Source organism: Lactuca sativa, chromosome 7 (assembly GCF_002870075.4).
Source record: "Lactuca sativa cultivar Salinas chromosome 7, Lsat_Salinas_v11, whole genome shotgun sequence".
In the NCBI taxonomy this organism is placed as follows: Eukaryota; Viridiplantae; Streptophyta; class Magnoliopsida; order Asterales; family Asteraceae; genus Lactuca; species Lactuca sativa.
Genome location: NC_056629.2, coordinates 5,142,566 through 5,162,380, shown reverse-complemented (window position 1 = coordinate 5,162,380; position 19,815 = coordinate 5,142,566). Strand labels below are relative to the sequence as shown.

The 19,815-nt window shown below is 35.1% G+C and overlaps 2 protein-coding genes across 2 annotated transcripts; one reads left to right on the top strand and one right to left on the bottom strand.

Moving 5' to 3' along the window:
- Nucleotides 1-1,314: 1,314 nt before the first annotated feature.
- Nucleotides 1,315-12,900, top strand: LOC111902664 (ATP-dependent helicase BRM). The gene is made up of 14 exons (XM_023898480.3): nucleotides 1,315-1,991; nucleotides 2,295-3,230; nucleotides 3,795-5,057; nucleotides 5,403-5,515; nucleotides 6,217-6,304; nucleotides 6,405-6,491; nucleotides 6,578-6,670; nucleotides 6,745-6,828; nucleotides 7,149-7,352; nucleotides 7,442-7,678; nucleotides 8,559-10,061; nucleotides 10,206-10,661; nucleotides 10,919-11,152; nucleotides 12,012-12,900. The coding sequence occupies exons 1-14, from the start codon at nucleotides 1,821-1,823 to the stop codon at nucleotides 12,591-12,593; spliced, it is 6,051 nt and encodes a 2,016-aa protein (XP_023754248.1). The 5' UTR covers nucleotides 1,315-1,820; the 3' UTR covers nucleotides 12,594-12,900.
- A 1,327-nt stretch (nucleotides 12,901-14,227) lies between these two features.
- On the bottom strand, nucleotides 14,228-17,715 carry LOC111902663 (AT-rich interactive domain-containing protein 1). The gene is made up of 3 exons (XM_023898478.3): nucleotides 17,580-17,715; nucleotides 16,561-17,220; nucleotides 14,228-15,207 (listed from the first exon to the last, which is right to left on the bottom strand). Exons 2-3 carry the CDS (start codon nucleotides 16,939-16,941, stop codon nucleotides 14,437-14,439), a joined length of 1,152 nt encoding a protein of 383 aa, XP_023754246.1. The 5' UTR covers nucleotides 16,942-17,220; nucleotides 17,580-17,715; the 3' UTR covers nucleotides 14,228-14,436.
- Nucleotides 17,716-19,815: the final 2,100 nt, after the last annotated feature.

Sequence of the window (19,815 nt, the reverse complement as noted above, 5' to 3'; positions counted from 1 at the left end):
CATCTGCCAGCTCATACTCGTCGAGTCGCTTCTTGGACTCGGTGAGTAAGTCACTTAAACGTGCGGACCAGCCCGCTGCTACTCGGCGAGTCAGGCAACCGACTCATCGAGTAGACCTTGAAATCATGAGAAATCTTAACCACGAATTGATACACGGGAATCGGGGCGTTACACCACATATGGTCAGAGAAACACAAAGCACAAAATTAAATAATGTTATGACTTATGAGAAATTAAAGATAGATTCTCACATGCATTATACATACTCACATGCATATCTATCAAAGTTTAATCGCTAAACCTAAGTACCGTCAAATTCAACGTATAGTAGATATTAGCTAGTCTTTTAAATAATATGTATATAATATACTATAAATTAGAAATTTATTGTTTATACGCCTTCGGTGCGGTTCGGTTTTGGTGGACCGGTTTCTAGATAAAAACCGCACCGCACCAATAACTTTGATTTTTGTGAAAATAAAATCCGCATCCTTGGTTTTTGCATCGGTTTCGGTTACGGTTTGTTGCGATCTTGTTGGTTTTTAATTTTTCGGTTCGGTTTTTACTCATCCCTAGCATAAACTGCCCGCACCACACTATATATATATATATATATATATATATATATATATATATATATATATATATATATATATATATATATATATATATATATATATATATATATATATATATATATATATATACACACACAAAGCACAAAAACGTAAAAACACACTTATTTGTATTCTTTTTTATCGAATGTGGATTTAATTGATGCATACACGTTTTGTATATAATTGATGTCAGTTTCTTTATCTTGTTTGTTTATTTTGAATTGGACAATGATGTGTGTGGTTAAAATGAACGCAACTTATGTTATTCTGCGTTAACTATTATTTTTATGTATTGATTTTATATACTTTATCATATAGTATAAGTAATTAAATTTAGTCTTCATATAAAACTTAAAATACAATACGTTCCGTATTAGAAGTAGAGATGCTTATCAAACTATATAAACCGCACAAAAACTGTAAAAACGTTCGTACCAAACCACACCACATAATGCGATTTATAATGATGCGGTTTTCGGTTTTGAAAAATTTCAAACCGCATATGTAGTGTGGTTTACGGTTTCGACTCTAACCGCATCAAACCGCACTGCGAACATCTACTCCATGTCTATTTTGTCATCCTATTTTATTTTTTATATAGTTTTATTTATAAAAATGATTAGTAAAATAAGAATGTTGAATAATTGGTACTGGACCTACTGGTACGTTTAATGGGTGTTTCCTTTTTATTTATCGGCAATGAGTTCTTAACGAGAGCTACATCCATTCGGGTTAACCCAAATTTGTCGGACCCGTTTCGTTTTAGAAAGAAATTACAAATATCGGGTGTAAGAATTGATACGGTTCTAGGGTTTGACGGATGAATTTGCGAAAAAGTTGGTGTGTGAAACTGCAATCCAAGCACCTCACACACACTAATAGGTGAGAGAGAAATCGGGTCAGTGTGGAGATCAGATGATTTTTACGATAACTTCGGGGACTCGCCGTCTCAAGAATCAAGATCCATCACCACTAGTGGCGCACCGAATTTGATTAGAAAGCAATTAAACCCCATTTCTGAATTATCGGCGTTTTTTTCTTATTTGGGAAAGGAAGTTTTGATTTTTATACAGACAAAGTGAGTAGAGAGAGAAAATTGTTGAAGGGGATCGTAAGGTTTTAAACGATAGCTGTTGGATTTTTGGAGGGATATGTATTGGTTTTCAATATAGGAACTTCCTTTAAAAAATATAATTTTTTTGCATGCAATCCGGTGGCGGGGTCCAGCACGGAGGGGGTGGGCATGGGCGAAACATGGTGCCCGGACCACCATCCTCCTCCGCATCTCCGTCATCTTCATCATCGGCTGTTTCCACTCCCCAATTGGGGTTTGATCCAATGCAGCAACAACAACAGCAGCAGCAGCAGAGACAGGTTAGGGCTTTTTATAGTTACTGAAAGCACACTCTGTTTATAAATAGCTTGTATAGTTCAAAACCAGTAAGTTAGTTCATTTATGAAATCATCTAGCTGACTTTTGTATTTACTGTCCATATTGTCATCAATTTTTGTTCCAGTTGTTCAATCTTTACCAATTTTGTCATCAATACCATCATTCAATTGGCCACCAAAGTATGAATTGAGGATTTGAGTACTGATAGGAGGTGTTTAGATGTGCAGTCTCAAAGTGATTATTATGATTTAAAGAACTATAAACAAAATGATTATTTTTTGCAGTCATTGCAACAGCAATTGCTTCGAAACCCTGAAGGTAGAGAAGCAATGTTAGCGTATCAATCTGGAAATCTTCAAGGAGTCTTGGGAGGAGCCAATTCTATTCAAATGCAACAGGGGCAAAATCGGAATCCGGGTTTTGATCAACACATGATGAATCCTGTTCACCAAGCATACGCTCAGTACGCATTCCAAAACCAACAGAAGATGAGAATGGCGGGAGTGGGGCCTTCAAAAGATCAGCCACAAACATCACTGTCGAAGAAACCGACAGATGAAGGACACCTGGCGGTTTCCGATCAAACCCAAAACCAGAAACAGTTTGCTGTGCCGACATCTGGCAGTCAATTGATGCAGGGGAATAGTATACGCCCCATGATGGCCCCACAACAAGGGACGCAGAATATGACAATGGCTGCTCAAATGCAAGCAATGCAGGCATTGGCTCTCGAACGTAACATTGATCTCTCACTTCCTCAAAATGCTCATTTTGTGGCTCAATTAATCCCTCTTATGCAAGCAAAAATGCAAAAGGCGAATGAAAGCAACATGGGCCTACAAAACAAAAGTTCTGGTGATGTTTCAGGGTCCACCAAGCCACGTCAGCAGACCATGCCGCCAGGTCATCTGGGTTCAACATCGAATCCGTTACTAGTCAACAATGCAAATCCTGGTCAAGGTCAACAGCTTCCTTTAAGGCAGGGTAGTGGTGTGTTGTCATCTATGCAACCTCCACAATCATCCATGGGCATGAACCAGAGCATGTTGACTGGTCAACAGATGAATCGATCTTCTCCACAACCAACAGCTTCATCTAACAGTGCTGGACCTCCAAATGCTCAAAAGGGACAGGTGTCACAGCGGGGACCACATTCGGGGTTTACAAAACAGCAACTGCATGTTCTTAAGGCACAAATACTAGCTTTTAGGCGTATAAAGGTACACTAAATTGATATTCGAGCGACTATTTTATAAACCAACAGCACTTGCCGCTTGACAAAAGGGATAAAAGCAAGAAATAGCAACGTACTTACATTTATTTGTGTATTATAGCATCCCACGTTCATTTTTTTTCTTTCTATTACAGCATTGCACTTATGATTTTTTTTCTTATTAAGGCATCATAGATTGAAAAATCTACCCAATATTAGCACTGTACTTCCAAACTTTTTCTTATTAGGACATTATACTTGAAAAATATGCCAATTATAGCTGTAAAAGTTATTTTGTATTTGATTGGATTTGCTATAATTGGGTGGAATTTTCAAAGTACAATGCTTTAATAGAAGAAAAATGCCAAAAAACACTAATTTTCGAGAACGAATGAGTTTGGACACGTTGCAGGTATGTAAATGCAAAAAAAAGTGCTTTTTTGCTTTTTGTCCAAAATCACTTTGTGGGTCTGCCAAAAAATTGTTATTTTAGTGCATCAATGAAATCTTTTTTTTGGTGGATAATCTTTTTGCCTTTTTATTGTGGACTTGTTGATATGGTTTAAAACAGAAAGGAGATAAAACTCTACCGAATGAATTACTTCAAGCTATTTCCCCACCGCCCCTCGAAGCACAAACTCAACAGTCAGCTTCCCCTGGTCAAACCGTTAATGTAAAAAGTCAACCTGATGACCAGACAGGACATTTAGAGTCCAACGAAAAGGATCTTCAAGCTGGAGCAAACAATGTAAAAAGAGAAGCTCATGAGGAGAATGTCACAACAGTTAATGCACAAGGTACATCAATGCAGAAGGAAACTCCACCTGTTCTTCCTCCTAAACAGGAACACGAGGTCGAACCCGTGATTCAAAAAACTTTACCTCCTACAAGTGACAGCCCAATGGACAAGGGTAAATCGGTAATTTCAGACCCGGTTGTTGTCCCCGACAATGTTCAAGGTAAACGACCTTTACAAGCGGGTCCCCCAAATCCACCTCAACCGAAAGATTCTGGGCCTAAAAAGTACCATGGCCCGTTGTTTGACTTTCCATTCTTTACCCGAAAGCATGATGCTTTCGGGTCAAGCATGATGCTCAACAACAATAACAATCTTACACTCGCGTATGACTTAAAAGATTTGATTTCTCAAGAGGGTGTCGAAGTGGTCAACAAAAAAAGAAACGAAAGTATTGAAAAGATTAACGATTTACTAACAGTTAATCTAGAAAGAAGAAGAATAAGACCAGATCTTGTTTTAAGGCTACAAATCGAAGAAAAGAAATTGAAATTACAAGATTTACAGAAAAGGGTAAGGGAAGGAGTTGATAAAGAACAACAAGAGATAATGTCGATGCCGGATCGACCCTACCGGAAATTTATCCGGTTATGTGAAAGACAACGAAACGATATGAATCGGCAAGTGAACGCTGCTCAAAGGGCAATTCGGGAAAAACAATTGAAATTAATTTTTCAGTGGAGGAAGAAGCTTCTAGAATCTCATTGGGCGATACGTGACGCGAGGACTCAGAGGAATCGGGGGATTGCTAAATATCATGAGAAGATGTTGAGGGAGTTTTCAAAGAGAAAAGATGATGATAGAAGTAAGAGAATGGAGGCTTTGAAGAATAATGATGTGGAAAGGTATAGAGAAATTCTTCTAGAACAACAAACCAGTATGCCTGGTGAGGCGGCTGAGAGGTACGAGGTTCTTTCATCGTTTTTGTCACAAACGGAAGATTATCTCCAAAAACTTGGGAGCAAAATTACGGCTGCAAAGAATCAACAGGAGGTTGCTGAGGTGGCGAATGCTGCTTCTGCTGCTGCTAGAGCTCAGGTATATTTACATATGTGGTATAGCTGAGTTTTACAATTTTGGTTCAAAAAAATTTTCTTTTGCATTTTTGGTCCATATATGAGGTTCTTGTAACGTTTTTAGTCCCTGATCCAAGTAAAATGACTATCTTTGGTACCTGAGTATGGCTGTTTTTTGCAACTTTTGTCAAAAAAATATAATCCTTTTACACAACGGGGACAATAAACGTTACAAAAAACTCAAATAAGGGCCCAAGTTGCAAGAGATGGGACCAAATTTGAAAAAATCAGCTATATTCAGGGACCAAAATGTAATTTACTTTTATTTATATATCCATGTTTGATAATTTGGTATTTGTTGGTGAAGGGTTTATCTGAAGAAGAAGTGAGAGCTGCAGCCTCTTGTGCTGGAGAAGAAGTTATGATAAGAAATCGTTTCTCTGAAATGAATGCCCCACAAGATGGCTCATCTGTTAGCAAGTAAGTTGTTCAAGAAATAACAGCATACTTTCATTTCTATTTATTTTAACATTGTACTTTGAAAAATCTACCCAATTATAGCAACATCGTCTAAATATAAAGCAATTCTCACTGCTATAATTGGGTAGACTTCTCAAATACAATGCCCTAACAAGAAAAAAATGGAAGTACAATGCAATGGTTCCATAGATTTTTCATAATCTGATGCGTTAATAATAAAAGGAAAAAAAACTGGAAGTACAATGCTGTAATAGAAAGAAATGGAAGTTAGATGCTATAATGAACAGTTAAAAGGAAGTAGATGCTATTTCTTGCATTTTATCTTTCTAAAAGTAGCATCGCACTTTATCAATTTGTTTATTATCGCATCTTACTTTCATTTTTTCTTATTATAGCATTGTATTCCTTTTTTTTTTTCCTTATCAAGACAGGTTACTTTGAAAAATGCACCCAATTATTGCATTATGCTTTCAGTATTTCTTATTTGGACATTGTACTTTGAAAACTTTACCCAATTATAAAAATGTTATAATAAGAAAAAAGTTAAAAGTCCTTTTCAAATTAGCATGCCTTAATAAGAAAACGTTGAAAGTACAATTCTATAATAGAAAAAATGGAAGTAATGCTATAAGAAACAAATAAATGAAAGTATGTTGCTATTTCTTGCATTTTAAAAATGTGTTCTTTATGTTGTGCAACAGGTATTATACTCTCGCACATGCTGTGAATGAAAAGGTGATAAGGCAGCCATCAATGTTACGATGTGGAACTTTACGTGACTATCAGCTTGTATGTCACTTTATCTTCTACATCAATTGAATTTGATCTTGGCTTATTTTGTTGCTTTAGAATGTATTTGGATATGATAATAAATTGATTAATCTTTCAGGTTGGGTTACAATGGATGCTTTCATTGTACAACAATAAATTAAACGGAATATTGGCCGATGAAATGGGTCTTGGGAAAACCGTGCAGGTAGGTTTAAAAAAAAACAGTTTTTTTTAGTAGTTTGTTTCGTGTGTATGATGATGAATTGATGATGTGATGTATTCTTTGTATAGGTTATGGCATTAATTGCTTATTTAATGGAGTTCAAAAGCAACTACGGCCCACATCTTATTATTGTTCCAAATGCCGTTCTCGTGAATTGGAAGGTTTGTTAATTTTCATTGAACTTTTATAATTTTATATTTCTCTTTTTATGTTTTTCTAACTTTGTTTTGAACAGAGTGAGTTACATAGTTGGTTGCCAAATGTATCCTGCATTTACTATGTTGGTAACAAGGATCAACGCTCAAAACTCTTCTCTCAGGTACATATTTTTAACTTTTTTTTTTTAATCACAAAAATGACCAAAATGGGTCAAGGTATCTAACAAAAGGACCAATTTTTTTGACTTTTTGACACAAATGACCACATATTTCGCAATGGGACCACTGCAAAATCACTTTCTGCTGCAGAATTTACCTTTTCGAATGATCCCCACCACAAAAAAAACCTACTTTATTATTATTATTATTATTAATTTTTTAAATCATAGATTGCAAAAACTGTTCATATTTTGTGATTTTTTTTTCTTTATACAAGTTCTATTGGTGTGACCATGTTTTCTTTTTTTCTTTAAATTTTCAGGAGGTTTGTGCCATGAAATTTAATGTGCTGGTGACAACCTATGAGTTCATCATGTATGATCGGTCAAAGCTTTCAAGAGTTGACTGGAAGTATATTATAATTGATGAAGCTCAAAGAATGAAGGACAGAGAATCAGTTTTAGCCCGTGATCTTGACAAATACAGGTGTCAAAGACGACTTCTCCTCACCGGAACCCCCCTGCAGGTTTTTAATCGCTTTCCAAATCCCATCTACCAATAATAATCTGTAAAGGTTCTGAAGGGCAAATGCGTCATTTTTTTGTTGTTGTGCAGAATGATCTTAAAGAACTTTGGTCGTTATTGAACCTGTTACTTCCAGAAGTTTTTGACAATCGAAAAGCTTTTCATGATTGGTTCTCGAAGCCTTTTCAAAAAGAAGCAGTCACAGCTGAGGATGATTGGTTAGAAACTGAGAAAAAGGTCATCATTATACACAGACTTCATCAAATCTTGGAGCCTTTTATGCTTAGACGCCGTGTTGAAGATGTTGAAGGTTCACTTCCTCCAAAGGTAAACGCTTACTTTCGTTTATTATAGCATCCTACTTTCAGTTTTTCTTATTATAACATTGTACTTTGAGATATATACCCAATTATACCAATGCAGCTAATTACAAGACAGTTTTATTGCTATATTTGGACGTGCTCTTTTTCAAAATAAATTGTATTAATAAGAAAAAAACGTAACTACAATGCTATAATCCTTTAGATGTTTTAAAGTAGATCGCTTTAATAGGAAAAAATCATAAGTACAATGCTATAATCGAGTAGATATTTAAAGTACAATTCTAGGAAACCTTTAAAAGTATGATGTAATAGAAAAAAAGGTAGTAGGAATAATGTAGGATAATCTAGTCATCTAGATCTAGCCAACAAATAAATGAAAGTATGTTGCTATTTCTTGCATTTTGGTTATAGCAATGCTCTCCAATTACAAAACCATTTGAGTTCTATAATTGGGTAGATTTTTCAAAATAAAATGTATTAATAAGAAAAAAAGTTGAAAGTGCAATGCTGTTTTTGAAAGTATGATGTTATAATAAACATATAAATGAAAGTACATTGCTCTATCTTGCATTTATCCCTAAATTTTATTGATAACAAATGATCTAATGGTTAAAATTGAAGAAAATTTGGTGAAAAGGAAACAGATCAAAATGATTTAAAAGTTGGTGTCTACAGTCTCCCAGGTTGTTTTATTCAAAAAAATTGGATCGTGATTTTAGTTAAATTATATGTAATCAAATTTACTTTATCAGTTATCTATGAAATTCAAGACAAGAAAAAAGAGTGTTGATGGGTCAACCCAAACCCGCTTCTATGCGCCCTAAAAACTTATTCCATCTAACAAATTTGATGTTGGAAATTAATATTATATCTTACTATTGCAGATTTCCATCATTTTGCGGTGCAAAATGTCGGCAATTCAGGGCGCTGTATACGATTGGATCAAATCCACGGGTACAATTCGGGTCGACCCGGAAGATGAGAAACGCAAGGCTCAAAAGAGTCCAATGTATCAACCAAAAACATATAAACCATTAAACAACAGATGCATGGAGCTTCGAAAAGCCTGCAATCACCCTCTACTCAATTACCCATATTTCAACGATTTCTCCAAAGATTTCCTCGTCCGATCATGTGGCAAATTATTTATTCTTGACAGAATATTAATAAAACTTCAAAGCACAGGGCATCGAGTTCTTCTATTCAGTACAATGACAAAACTTCTAGATATTTTGGAGGAATATTTACAGTGGAGAAGACTTGTTTACAGAAGAATAGATGGAACAACAAGTTTAGATGACCGTGAATCCGCTATCGTTGACTTCAACAGCCCGGATACCGATTGCTTCATCTTCTTACTCAGCATCCGGGCAGCCGGGCGGGGGTTGAATCTCCAAACAGCCGACACCGTCATCATCTACGACCCTGACCCGAACCCGAAAAACGAAGAACAAGCGGTTGCCCGAGCTCACCGAATCGGGCAGACCCGAGAAGTCAAAGTCATCTACATGGAAGCCGTGGTTGACAAAGTTTCCAGTCATGAAAAAGAAGACAATTTCCGAGTCTCCGGAATCGTTGATTCCGACGACGACCTCGCCGGAAAAGACCGTTACATCGGGTCGATCGAGAGTCTCATACGAAACAACATTCAACAGTACAAAATCGATATGGCGGATGAAGTTATAAATGCGGGAAGATTTGATCAAAGAACAACACACGAAGAGAGACGATCGACTTTAGAAACATTGTTACGCGATGAAGAACGATACCAAGAAACCGTACACGATGTACCCTCTTTACAAGAAGTCAACCGAATGATTGCAAGAAGTGAGGAAGAAGTCGAGCTTTTTGACCAAATGGATGAGGAATTCGATTGGTCCGATGAAATGACGCGATACGATCAAGTCCCGAAATGGTTACGCGCCGGGACCCGCGAAGTGAACGCTACAATCGCACGTTTGTCGAAAAAACCGTCGAAGAACATGATTTATCCGGAAAATATAGAGCCCGTAATGGATGTTACACAAAGAAGAGGGCGTTATAAAGATAAAAAATTCCCGAATTATGCGGAGTTAGATGATGATATTGAGGAGTTTTCGGAGGCTACATCGGAAGGAGAAGCAGAAGGTGAAGATGATGAAAATGAAAATGAAAATGAAACTCCGGTGGCTGTAAAAAGTCAATCAGAAGAGGATATTCCGGCGACCGGAAACCGGTATGAGTATCCCCGGGTACCTAATGCTGCAAAGCTTCTAGAAGCTCGGTCTTCAGGGTCATCCTCTGATAGCCGGAAAGTGATGCCGATTGCAACGCCTTCTATTTCTTCTCAGAAGTTTGGTTCGCTTTCTGCACTTGATGCTAGGCCTGGTTCTCGTTCGAAAAGGATGGTATGTATGTGTTCCTTTTAAACAAAAATTACTTTCATTCATTTGTTTATTATAGCATCTTACTTACATAAATATTTAACCCTAAAATTTAGCCATTTTTTTATCAAAATTCTCATATTACTGATTTCTTGCATCCTGCGATAGCGTGATGATCTGGAGGAAGGTGAGATTGCATTTTATGGAGATTCTCATATGGAGCTTCAACAATCGGGTGAAGATGAACAAGTTTTGCAACCGAATATAAAACGGAAACGAAGCATCCGTCTTCGACCAAGAAATGCAACCACTGAGCGGTTTGAAGAAAAACCAACTCTCCTTCCTACTTCTAATTCCCGCTTACCTTTCCAACCTGAACGTGAACGTACTAAACTACATGTAAAAACCGAACCACCTGAACAAAAACCAGTAGCAATTCCTCAAACCAAAAGAACTCCTCCTCCTCCTACTCGTAAAAACTCAAATAATAATAAGGCTCCCGTCAGACCAACCAGAGGAAATTCCATTTCTGCCCCTCTCAAAGAGGAGACCAAAGAAAGTTTGGATGCTAAAGTAGGACCTTCTCTCGGTGGGAACAAGATGTCCGAGGCTATCCAAAGAAGGGTATGTTTGTCTTTTTGTATTTCGTGGTACTAACTGGCAGCTGTTTTTTTTTTTTTACCTAATCTGAACCAGAATGACTGAATGGGTTCTCAGCCAAAGAGTTAAGAATTGTTTGTTGGAATGTAAGGGTACAATGGTCATTTAGTCTCATTCAGACGGACAAACATTATTCATTGCCCTTACTTACAGGACTTAATGGGGAAAATAATCCTCTTAAGTTTGCATCATGGACTGAATTTTATGATTCGTGCTTGCAGTGCAAAAATGTAATAACAAAGATCCAAAGGAGAATCGATAAGGAAGGTCAACAAATTATTCCTCTGTTGACTGATCTTTGGAAAAGAACCGAAAGTCATGGGAATAGTCTTCTCGATCTATACAAGATTGAACTTCGTGTGGATCGACTGGAATACAATTCTGTTCCGGAGTTGATTTCCGACGTGCAGGTTATGTTGAAAAGCGGAATGCAGTATTTTGGATTTTCACATGAGGTATCGCCATCTGTTTCTTCTGATTTAATACACATGCGTAGTTTAGAAAATGAAAAAAAAAAAAGTTAAAATCAACCAACTATTCCAAGTTTCCCAGCTTTATCTCTAAACAATTTTTTTGCCCATTTACACCCTTATGACCAGCTATAGCAAAACCTATTAATTCAAATTTTTGTGTTTGAAAATGGTCACTAAACTTTTTTCAACACCTAGGGTCCCTGAAAAAAAATCTTGCTTTTTATTCCTTTATTAAATGCTAGTATCTAATTGTTTATATTTTATTTTTCATATATAATATTCCTATTACATTTTAGTATTAGTAGAGGTAACAGAACAGTAGGTCGACTAAATGTTTTTTTGTAATTTTATTCTTTTTTCGAACAAATTCTTATTCAAGTAACGGATTGAACTACAGTATGATGAAATTATTTTTACTCCATTTTATTTTTCCAAATATTATATTTAAGCCTAGGTTAGGTTCATTAAGGGACTGAAATACATTCTTTTAATTTTTATGTACTGGTCAAAATAGGCTTTTGATAATTTTAATTTGTTTCTAAATTATCTTAAGTGTGAAATATGAATAAACAAACCGTATTATTATTTAATAAAGCACCAAAAATGGTATAAAAAGCACAAAAACACAATTTTTTATATGAAAATAAAAAATATAGATAATCAGATACTAGCATTTAATATTTGTATGAAAAGCCCAAAAAATGGGTTAAATAAGCACATTCTTTTTTGTTGAGAGAAGTTACCAGCACGAAAAAAAGTTGTGACCATTTTGGAAAAAAAAAAAGAAAAAATCAAATTAACCTGTCAAATATGACTATTAATCTGAAATAAATAAATGCAGGTGAGATCGGAGGCAAGAAAGGTGCATGATCTGTTTTTCGATATATTAAAAATTGCATTTCCCGATACCGACTTCCGAGAAGCCCGAAGCGCACTCACTTTCTCGGGCTCATTAGCCACTTCCGCATCAGCATCCGCATCGTCTCCAAGAGGCATACCTCCTTTTGGTCAACCCAAGAGACAAAAACAAATACTTGATGTTGACCCGCAACCTACCCCGGTCCCACGGGCACTTTCCCGTGGGCCCGGGTCTATGACTCAACGAGACACAAGGTTCGGGAAGGACTCGATCGACGGTCAAGATGAACCGAGATTGACCCATCCGGGTGAGCTCGTGATCTGTAAGAAGAAACGGAAAGACCGGGCGGTTAAACCGGGCAACCGTTCAGGTGGTGGTTCGGTTTCACCAACGGGGATTGGTCGTGAAATTAGGAGCCCGGGTCAAACCCGGCTGAGTCAAAGTCAAAGTCAACAGGGTTGGTCAAATAATCAGTCTCCGGGGACTGGGAGTGGGGTCGGTTGGGCGAACCCAGTAAAGCGGATGAGGACGGATGCAGGGAAAAGGCGGCCCAGTCATATGTGAAATGTGATTGTTGTGGGTGTTGTTAATTTATAAGGGTTTGGCTGGGCGTTGACTATATTATGTGGGACCCGTGAGTACTAGTGTTGAAGCAAGCAGATTGTACACATGGGCGATTGTTTATGAAAGCTTTTGTCCGATATTAGTAGTGTCGATATATGTAAAACATAATGGCTTTTCGGCTAAGAGACTTCTATTTATAATTTTATAATCAATATGTATGCCTATGCCCGTATCCATGGGTTTTGGAACAACAAAAACAGTAAAAAGTTATGCTTAATATGCTTAAAACCTACCAATTTTGTGGTTATCTGCATATCAGTCATGATAATATGCATCTCATGTATAAAAAAATACATCAAGTGTTGCCCTCCTTTCATGAGATCGAGGGTTCAAGTCTCATACGAGGCATAGGTGGAATCAGGATTAGTCTAGGAGTAAGTTATATTTGTTGTTAAAAAAAATATATATGATTATGTGCATTTCATGTAATAACTTATGGATCATGCGTTAACTTGTGTGTATCATGTGAATCACAAGATTGTTCTAAGTGTATCTCATGTATAATTTTGCGCATCTTATGTAAGGCGCTAGTTTTTGCATAAGATGTACAAATTTATTTGAGTTAGCACAAAATTTTACATAAGATGCACAAAATTAAACGTAAAATGCCTAGGATTAAATATACTATATACAGGAATTTGTCGTAAGATGCATAATCTAATTCATAAGATGTGCAAAATGTCTATAGTTACTTATACAATCGCACCACAGAATCAATGTTTTCATTATTTAAAAAATTGACACCACTTTTTCTTTGTAATCACGTTCTTTATCTTTTCAAGTTGAGAATCTCTCTCACTGTCTCACACCATTTGTCACATAAGCATATTCAGCTGGACAAATATCACAGAAAATGGTAAAAAAATTATAAGTTTGTTGTTATTCTTAATAAAATAATAAAATATCCCGTCTATACTGATAGAAAAAAAGTAATTGCTTTGTAAATGGATGCGATTTATTAGAGATCTATGAGAAACCGAGCAAAACCACCACTTAAGCACAAGGTATAATAACCTTGAAGTTAATGGACATTATTATGGCTTTTTATAAAAATCATTGGTGTGAGAAACGAACCATACATGAGTTAAAAACATAGCGAAAAGTGCATTTGGTCAGATATGTCACATGTATAAACCGATCAAAAACTACTCAAACTGTGTTGACCTCCTCAACTAATTATATTCAACGAGGTTAACTAATATTAATATGCTTATTCATAAAAACAAAAAACTAACAATATATTGACGCATCCCAAAAGCCCATTTTGCAACCTTTAAAAATTTGTTACAAACTAACCATTGTTTATTTTGTAAAAAGAACCAAAAAGACACTATTTCGCAAAAACAGGCGTGACCGTACTAACTGAGAAAAACATAATATCAAAGCTTTTAGTGAAATATTTAAACTATATTACAGAACATTTTTACCTAAGCTTAAGAAACTGTCAATTTTATCCTCCAGTCAAAATTAGTCACGTTTGTATCGAATAATTCAACCTTACGAGCATCCAAAACATACATTTGAACTGATCCTACTCAATTGGACTAAAACTTATATAAGTATAGGACCAAAAATTATAACCAAAAAACAAGAGTAACAAAGCAATGTTGCCTACACTTGAATAAATGTACCAAAAACATGCAAGCATCAAAGCCCTCAACAACCTATGCCTCTTTTCCATTTACACCCATCAACAAAAACAATTTCAAAATTTTGCCCCAAAATCCTCACATTTTTAACCAACCAACCCAAATATCGATCAACAAAACTTCATCGTCAACCTTCAAAAACTTGAAAATTTTACCTGACGCCCAACTTTCTCAAGCTCATCATCATCACTATCAACATTACTTGGATCAGACCGGTTCTGGTGGGCCCTACGTCTCAATAAATAGACATTAAAATAATAGCTCACCAAAACCGATTTCTTTTTATTCTTGAAATAAACCGAAAGTTCATCCCAAAAACTTCTACCCGAAGACTCGGGGTTTGACTTAATTATATCTGCAAACTTTTTTTCTTCATGTTGACTCCAGGCGACCGAAACCTCTTCACCCATTGTTCCAAATTTCCATTTCAAAAAAGCAGACCCCAGTTCAAGTTTAACCCTCCATCTTTTTTCAGACACATGAAACCGCACACATTCTAACGATCCCATGTACTGGCACCCGCATGATTCTTGTCTCCCTTTTCCCATTCGTTCCATTTCGATTAAACCGTTTCTTTTTTCTGTTTTTTCTAAAGGCCAAACGCGGGTCCCAAGCCACCTTGTTTCGCTTCCGGAAGTTTCCCCAGTCCATTGTGGAACTTCCGCCTGAAAAAACCGACCCAGTGGGATTCGTTTTTTCCTATAATTCATGGCCCATAAGGAATCTTTGTCATCTACATCACTCGAGCTGTCAAACGACCCGGAACATTCTAGAACGTTTGGGCTTGGGTTTCTAGATAGAAAGATTTTCTGGGTTTCTTTGGCGATAATGATTCTTTGGCTGCATCTCGGTATTAGTTTCTTGGTTTGATCCTCATACATGTCTGGATGCATCTTTTGCTTTTTCTACAAAAATAAAAATGGGTTGTCTTTAAATACCAATGTACTCTCACTCATTTGTTGTATAGCACCTTACTTTTTTTTGGTAGTATAGTGTTGTACTTTAAAAATCTACCCAATTGTAACCATCTTGTCAAAATACAAATCGATTTTTAGTGCTATAATTGGATAAGATCTTTTAAAGTATAATGTATTAATCAGAAGAAAAAAAAATGAATCAAAGAACAATGTATTGAAAAGAAAAGAGTTGAACACACAATGTTGTAATAGAAAACCAATGAAAGTAGGATGCTATAATATACAAATGAATGAAAGTATTTAGCTACTAATCAAATATCTAAAAATTATTACTCTCTAATAAACATAACATTCAACCAGGTTTAGCTATTAGTCTCGTATTTGGCAACCGACTTATTTTGAAGGTTCTCACTTCTCATTTAGGCTTATTTTATATGAAGTATATATTACTTTTTATATTTATTTAATCTTTATCTTCCAAAATCAAAAATCCACATCCAAATTGAAACCACTGAACACCACAACTTAAAATAGGGTCTACCAAAATCATCTTCATCTTCCAAAATCACAAACATCAATTGCATGTGTTTGATTTAACAAATGCAGGAAGATGAAAATATGCAAAGCTTTTTTATTTTTATTCAAATAATAAACAACAGATATTATATATTATTATTTATTCCGTTCGTATGGGATTTCAATTTTGAAAGATGAATGATCATTTTGGATGAACTCACTACTAGTAACCAGCCTTGAGTTTGTTCATCTTCAGTGAAAGGCTTTTTTATTTTATTTATAAAATATAATAAAAATAAAATGAGTAAAGTGACTAAATAAGAACATACCAAAATAGTTCCAAAATATTAAAAATGACCAAATTGACTAAATTGTCCATAACCAAAACCGGTAAAACCTGTTATAGCAGTTCATAATGGTACATTTTGAAGATAAAGTCGATTTTTAAAATACCCTCAACCAAAACAAAAATAAAAAGATATAGTGAACCCAAATCAATGCTATTAACTTAGTTGTAATTATAAACAGCACTACACCCTCTAATATAAATGCAATGTGTTAATTAGGCACATAGGTTAGTGGAAATGGTTAAATACCTAAAATACCCTTAATGTGCCCTAAATTCTTGGCATTCATGTTTCCAGGATCAATAATGTGATTGAATACACACGAAGTGATATCTACATTCTTGGATATTAAACCATAAATCATATAAAGTATAAACCATTAACAACATGAAACCAAGTTCAACAAATAAAACTGTGCAATGATAATAGATTTGGTTAAGCACAATAACCAATGAATTCAAAGGGGAATATGAATTACCTGCCAAATAGATTGTTTAGAGTTGGAATCATCATTAATCTTCAAACACATTGCCTCTTTCGCCAACAGAACCTGTTTCCATAAATGCTCATTTCCATAAGCCTTCCACTTAGACCTTTCAGGCAACGACCCAATTGCAGGATCACAAGGATTTATAGCCACTTTTTTCACCCAATCCAACAATGTCAGATAAGACTCTTTCTTCCTCTTTCTAATCAATTTGTTATCTTCTGTAATGCCGACACATAACTCATTAACAACACCATATTTTTCACCAACACCACAGTTTTTACCTCGAACATCCTTAAAACCCACACACTTCTTTTCATCTTTCATATTAACATCTATGAAAAACCGCTCCAAATCCAGATTTAGATCCATGAATGTTATCTTCAGTGTACTGTATACCTCACAGAAACTAGTTTCAAACTCTTTGAAACAATCTAATAAATCCCAGATCCTTTAGCAATCAAATCTCAACGATAACGAAAAATGACCTAAAATAACTATAATAGAGCTCTTTTAAATGTACAAGACGAAAGAACAATTTACGAAGCTTGTGATCAATTTCTCCGCGTTTTATAGAATCCCCATTTTCGTGAAGCCCTTGTAGGATTCTAAAGCAATCCAATGCAGACCGATATGTTTGCTTTGATAAACCTGCCATTGATTCAAATATTCAAATCCAATAAGCATAACATACACTATATATTTGATCTAACAGCGAGTGAAAAAAAATCTCGGAAAAGAAAAAAAAATCTGAAGAAAACAAGTTATGCAAATGTTTTTATCCAACAATGTAAGGGTTTTGATGAGTTTTTTGGCGGGAAGATGATATTGATCTAGGCCATGGAAATAGGATAAAACTTAGGTTAACTTTCGGAGTCCCCACACACTCTTTCTCGCTAATAAAACCAAGAGTGTATTGAGTATATGCAAGGAGACTTTTCAAGATCTTCAACAGTTTTTGACAAAAGCATCAATCAATTTATCAGATGTAAGAGAGAGGGAAAGATTACCAGTTTTTGTGGGGCGTAGGGGCTTGTCTTTTGCCCTCTATCCCATTCATTCCCTTTAGCCCCCTTTGGATTTTATTTATGGAAGATGGATTTTAAGGAATAGACATTAGGGATTTTTTTTTCTTTATAGAAAATAGTGAATAGAGAATACTTATAATCTAAGGATGTTAAATCCAACCATGGTTTTGTTAACTAAGTTTAATGGTTGCGTTGGGTTAGGATTAGGGTTTTGTATATGGTCTTCACCCTATGAAAATAACATGTTTTGTAGTCAATATGGGTTGAGTATTTTTGCTCAAGTGAGAAAAATAAAAATTGTATTGAGCCCATAAACTATGGGTTATCACTTGCAATGAAGCCCTAAAAAGGTAAGAAAATAAGAGAAGAGGAAGGAGTGGTTAAAGTTGAATAGAAAATTCTTCTTTATTTTTTTTATGTTTATTTCAACATTTAGTGTATCTAAATATATTTTTATTAATTATATTGTTTTGACATGCTATATCACATTTCTATGCTAAATTGGTGTTTCTTTTTTTTATCTTGGTGTCCATGTATCATCACAACACCTTCTTTTAAGAGCACCTAAGAGTTTCCTTTAATCTTCTTTACATCTCAAACACATTATTTTTGTCTTTATCTTAAGAGCAACAAATTTATAACAAGAATTTCTTAAAACGGAGTTGTCTTCATGAACTCATAAATTGATCGGTTTTTTTCTATGTAAATAGGATGAACAATGTTTTCATATACAATCTAAATCTCATATATAAAAGCACATGTGTATTGCAATCTGGATTTTATGAATGTCGTAAAATTATAGGTTATGAAGAGGAAGAGGATGTTAAGAACACGATGAAAAATTTTCTTTTATCATTTTTAATTACACTAAATAGAAAATATATTGATAGTTTTAAAAACAATACCCGCAATACCGGATTCAAAGATTTTGGAATTAAGACAAACAAATTATCATCGGCTATTTCCATCATTTGTAGAACCATCATGTTTTTTCTTAACCATGTTGAGAAATTATCTTCATGGATGGTATTTGCTACTTGAATTTGATGTTTTTTCTCATCTACATTTAGAAAATATAAACTATACAAAGCACATTTAAAATTATACAAATAAAATTATTATCAAGGACTTGATATTTCATACAAATGAATAGTTATTCGATGGTATAGGACTACATGAAAATAATTATGTTCATTTGGTAACATTTTGTATGTCCATAACTAAGACATACATATGTCCATAGATGAACATATATGTTCCATTATGAACATTGGTTCTTTTCATGAGTTTATATATATATATATATATATATATATATATATATATATATATATACACACACACACACACACACAAGGTTAGAGACATAGATTTAATAGAATGTTACTTCAATAGTGTTATGACATATATTTAATAGGCTGCATGTACCCTTAAGTGTTAAGAATTTATATGTGTTAATACATGTAAAACCAATCAGACAAAGCCTATTGTTAGTATAAGGTGGATCGCAAATATTAATTCGGACCACGGCTTGGCCAAGGTCTCACCATGACGCGAGGGATTAGGAAAAATGGTCGTTAACTTTGATTGTTGATTGTTGACTTTTTGACCAGGTTGACTTTTGGGCAAGTTGATGACTTTAGGTTTGTAAACTGAGGTGTGGCCCCTGTTTGTTATAGATGGTTTATGTGGATGATCTTATGAGGCCGTGAGTGTTGTGTTTTTAGTTTGTGATTCAGGCGAGTCTCCTCATTATACTATGTAAGACATTGGGTGTCATGATATGCTACATTATATTTGTGACTTTTGCATGAAAGACAATGGAGGGACCATAGCAATTGTATGAAAGACCATATGGGACCATAGCAGGTTGAAATATAACCCTAGGGTGGGGCCCATTGTTATGTGTTGTATGTGGTATCTTAAGGAACTCACTAAGCTTTGTGCTTACGGTTTTAAGTTTAAATGTTTCGGGTACTTCTTGTAGCAAGGGGAATAGTCAGGATTGATTGCATCACACCCACTGGAGATTCTACACTATCTGTTTTTTGTGATTTTCACTCTGATGTTTGTTTGAAACTATAACTTATTACTTTGATTATCTTTTGAGGAAGCAATATTTGGATGGTTTTATTATATCTAAAATGAAAATTTTACTATATATTTTTAGATACTTTACACATATTGTAACATCCATAAAATTCATGAAAATTTAAAA

Excerpts from the sequence above, each read along its gene's own strand:
- LOC111902664 (XM_023898480.3), top strand. The coding sequence starts at position 1,821 with ATGCAATCCGGTGGCGGGGTCCAGCACGGAGGGGGTGGGCATGGGCGA. Across the intron at positions 6,305-6,404 it reads CTTTACGTGACTATCAGCTT|GTTGGGTTACAATGGATGCT; the intron begins GTATGTCACTTT and ends TTAATCTTTCAG. Across the intron at positions 10,662-10,918 it reads CCGAGGCTATCCAAAGAAGG|TGCAAAAATGTAATAACAAA; the intron begins GTATGTTTGTCT and ends TCGTGCTTGCAG.
- LOC111902663 (XM_023898478.3), bottom strand. The coding sequence starts at position 16,941 with ATGGATCTAAATCTGGATTTGGAGCGGTTTTTCATAGATGTTAATATG. Across the intron at positions 15,208-16,560 it reads CTAAACAATCTATTTGGCAG|AAAAAGCAAAAGATGCATCC; the intron begins GTAATTCATATT and ends TTATTTTTGTAG.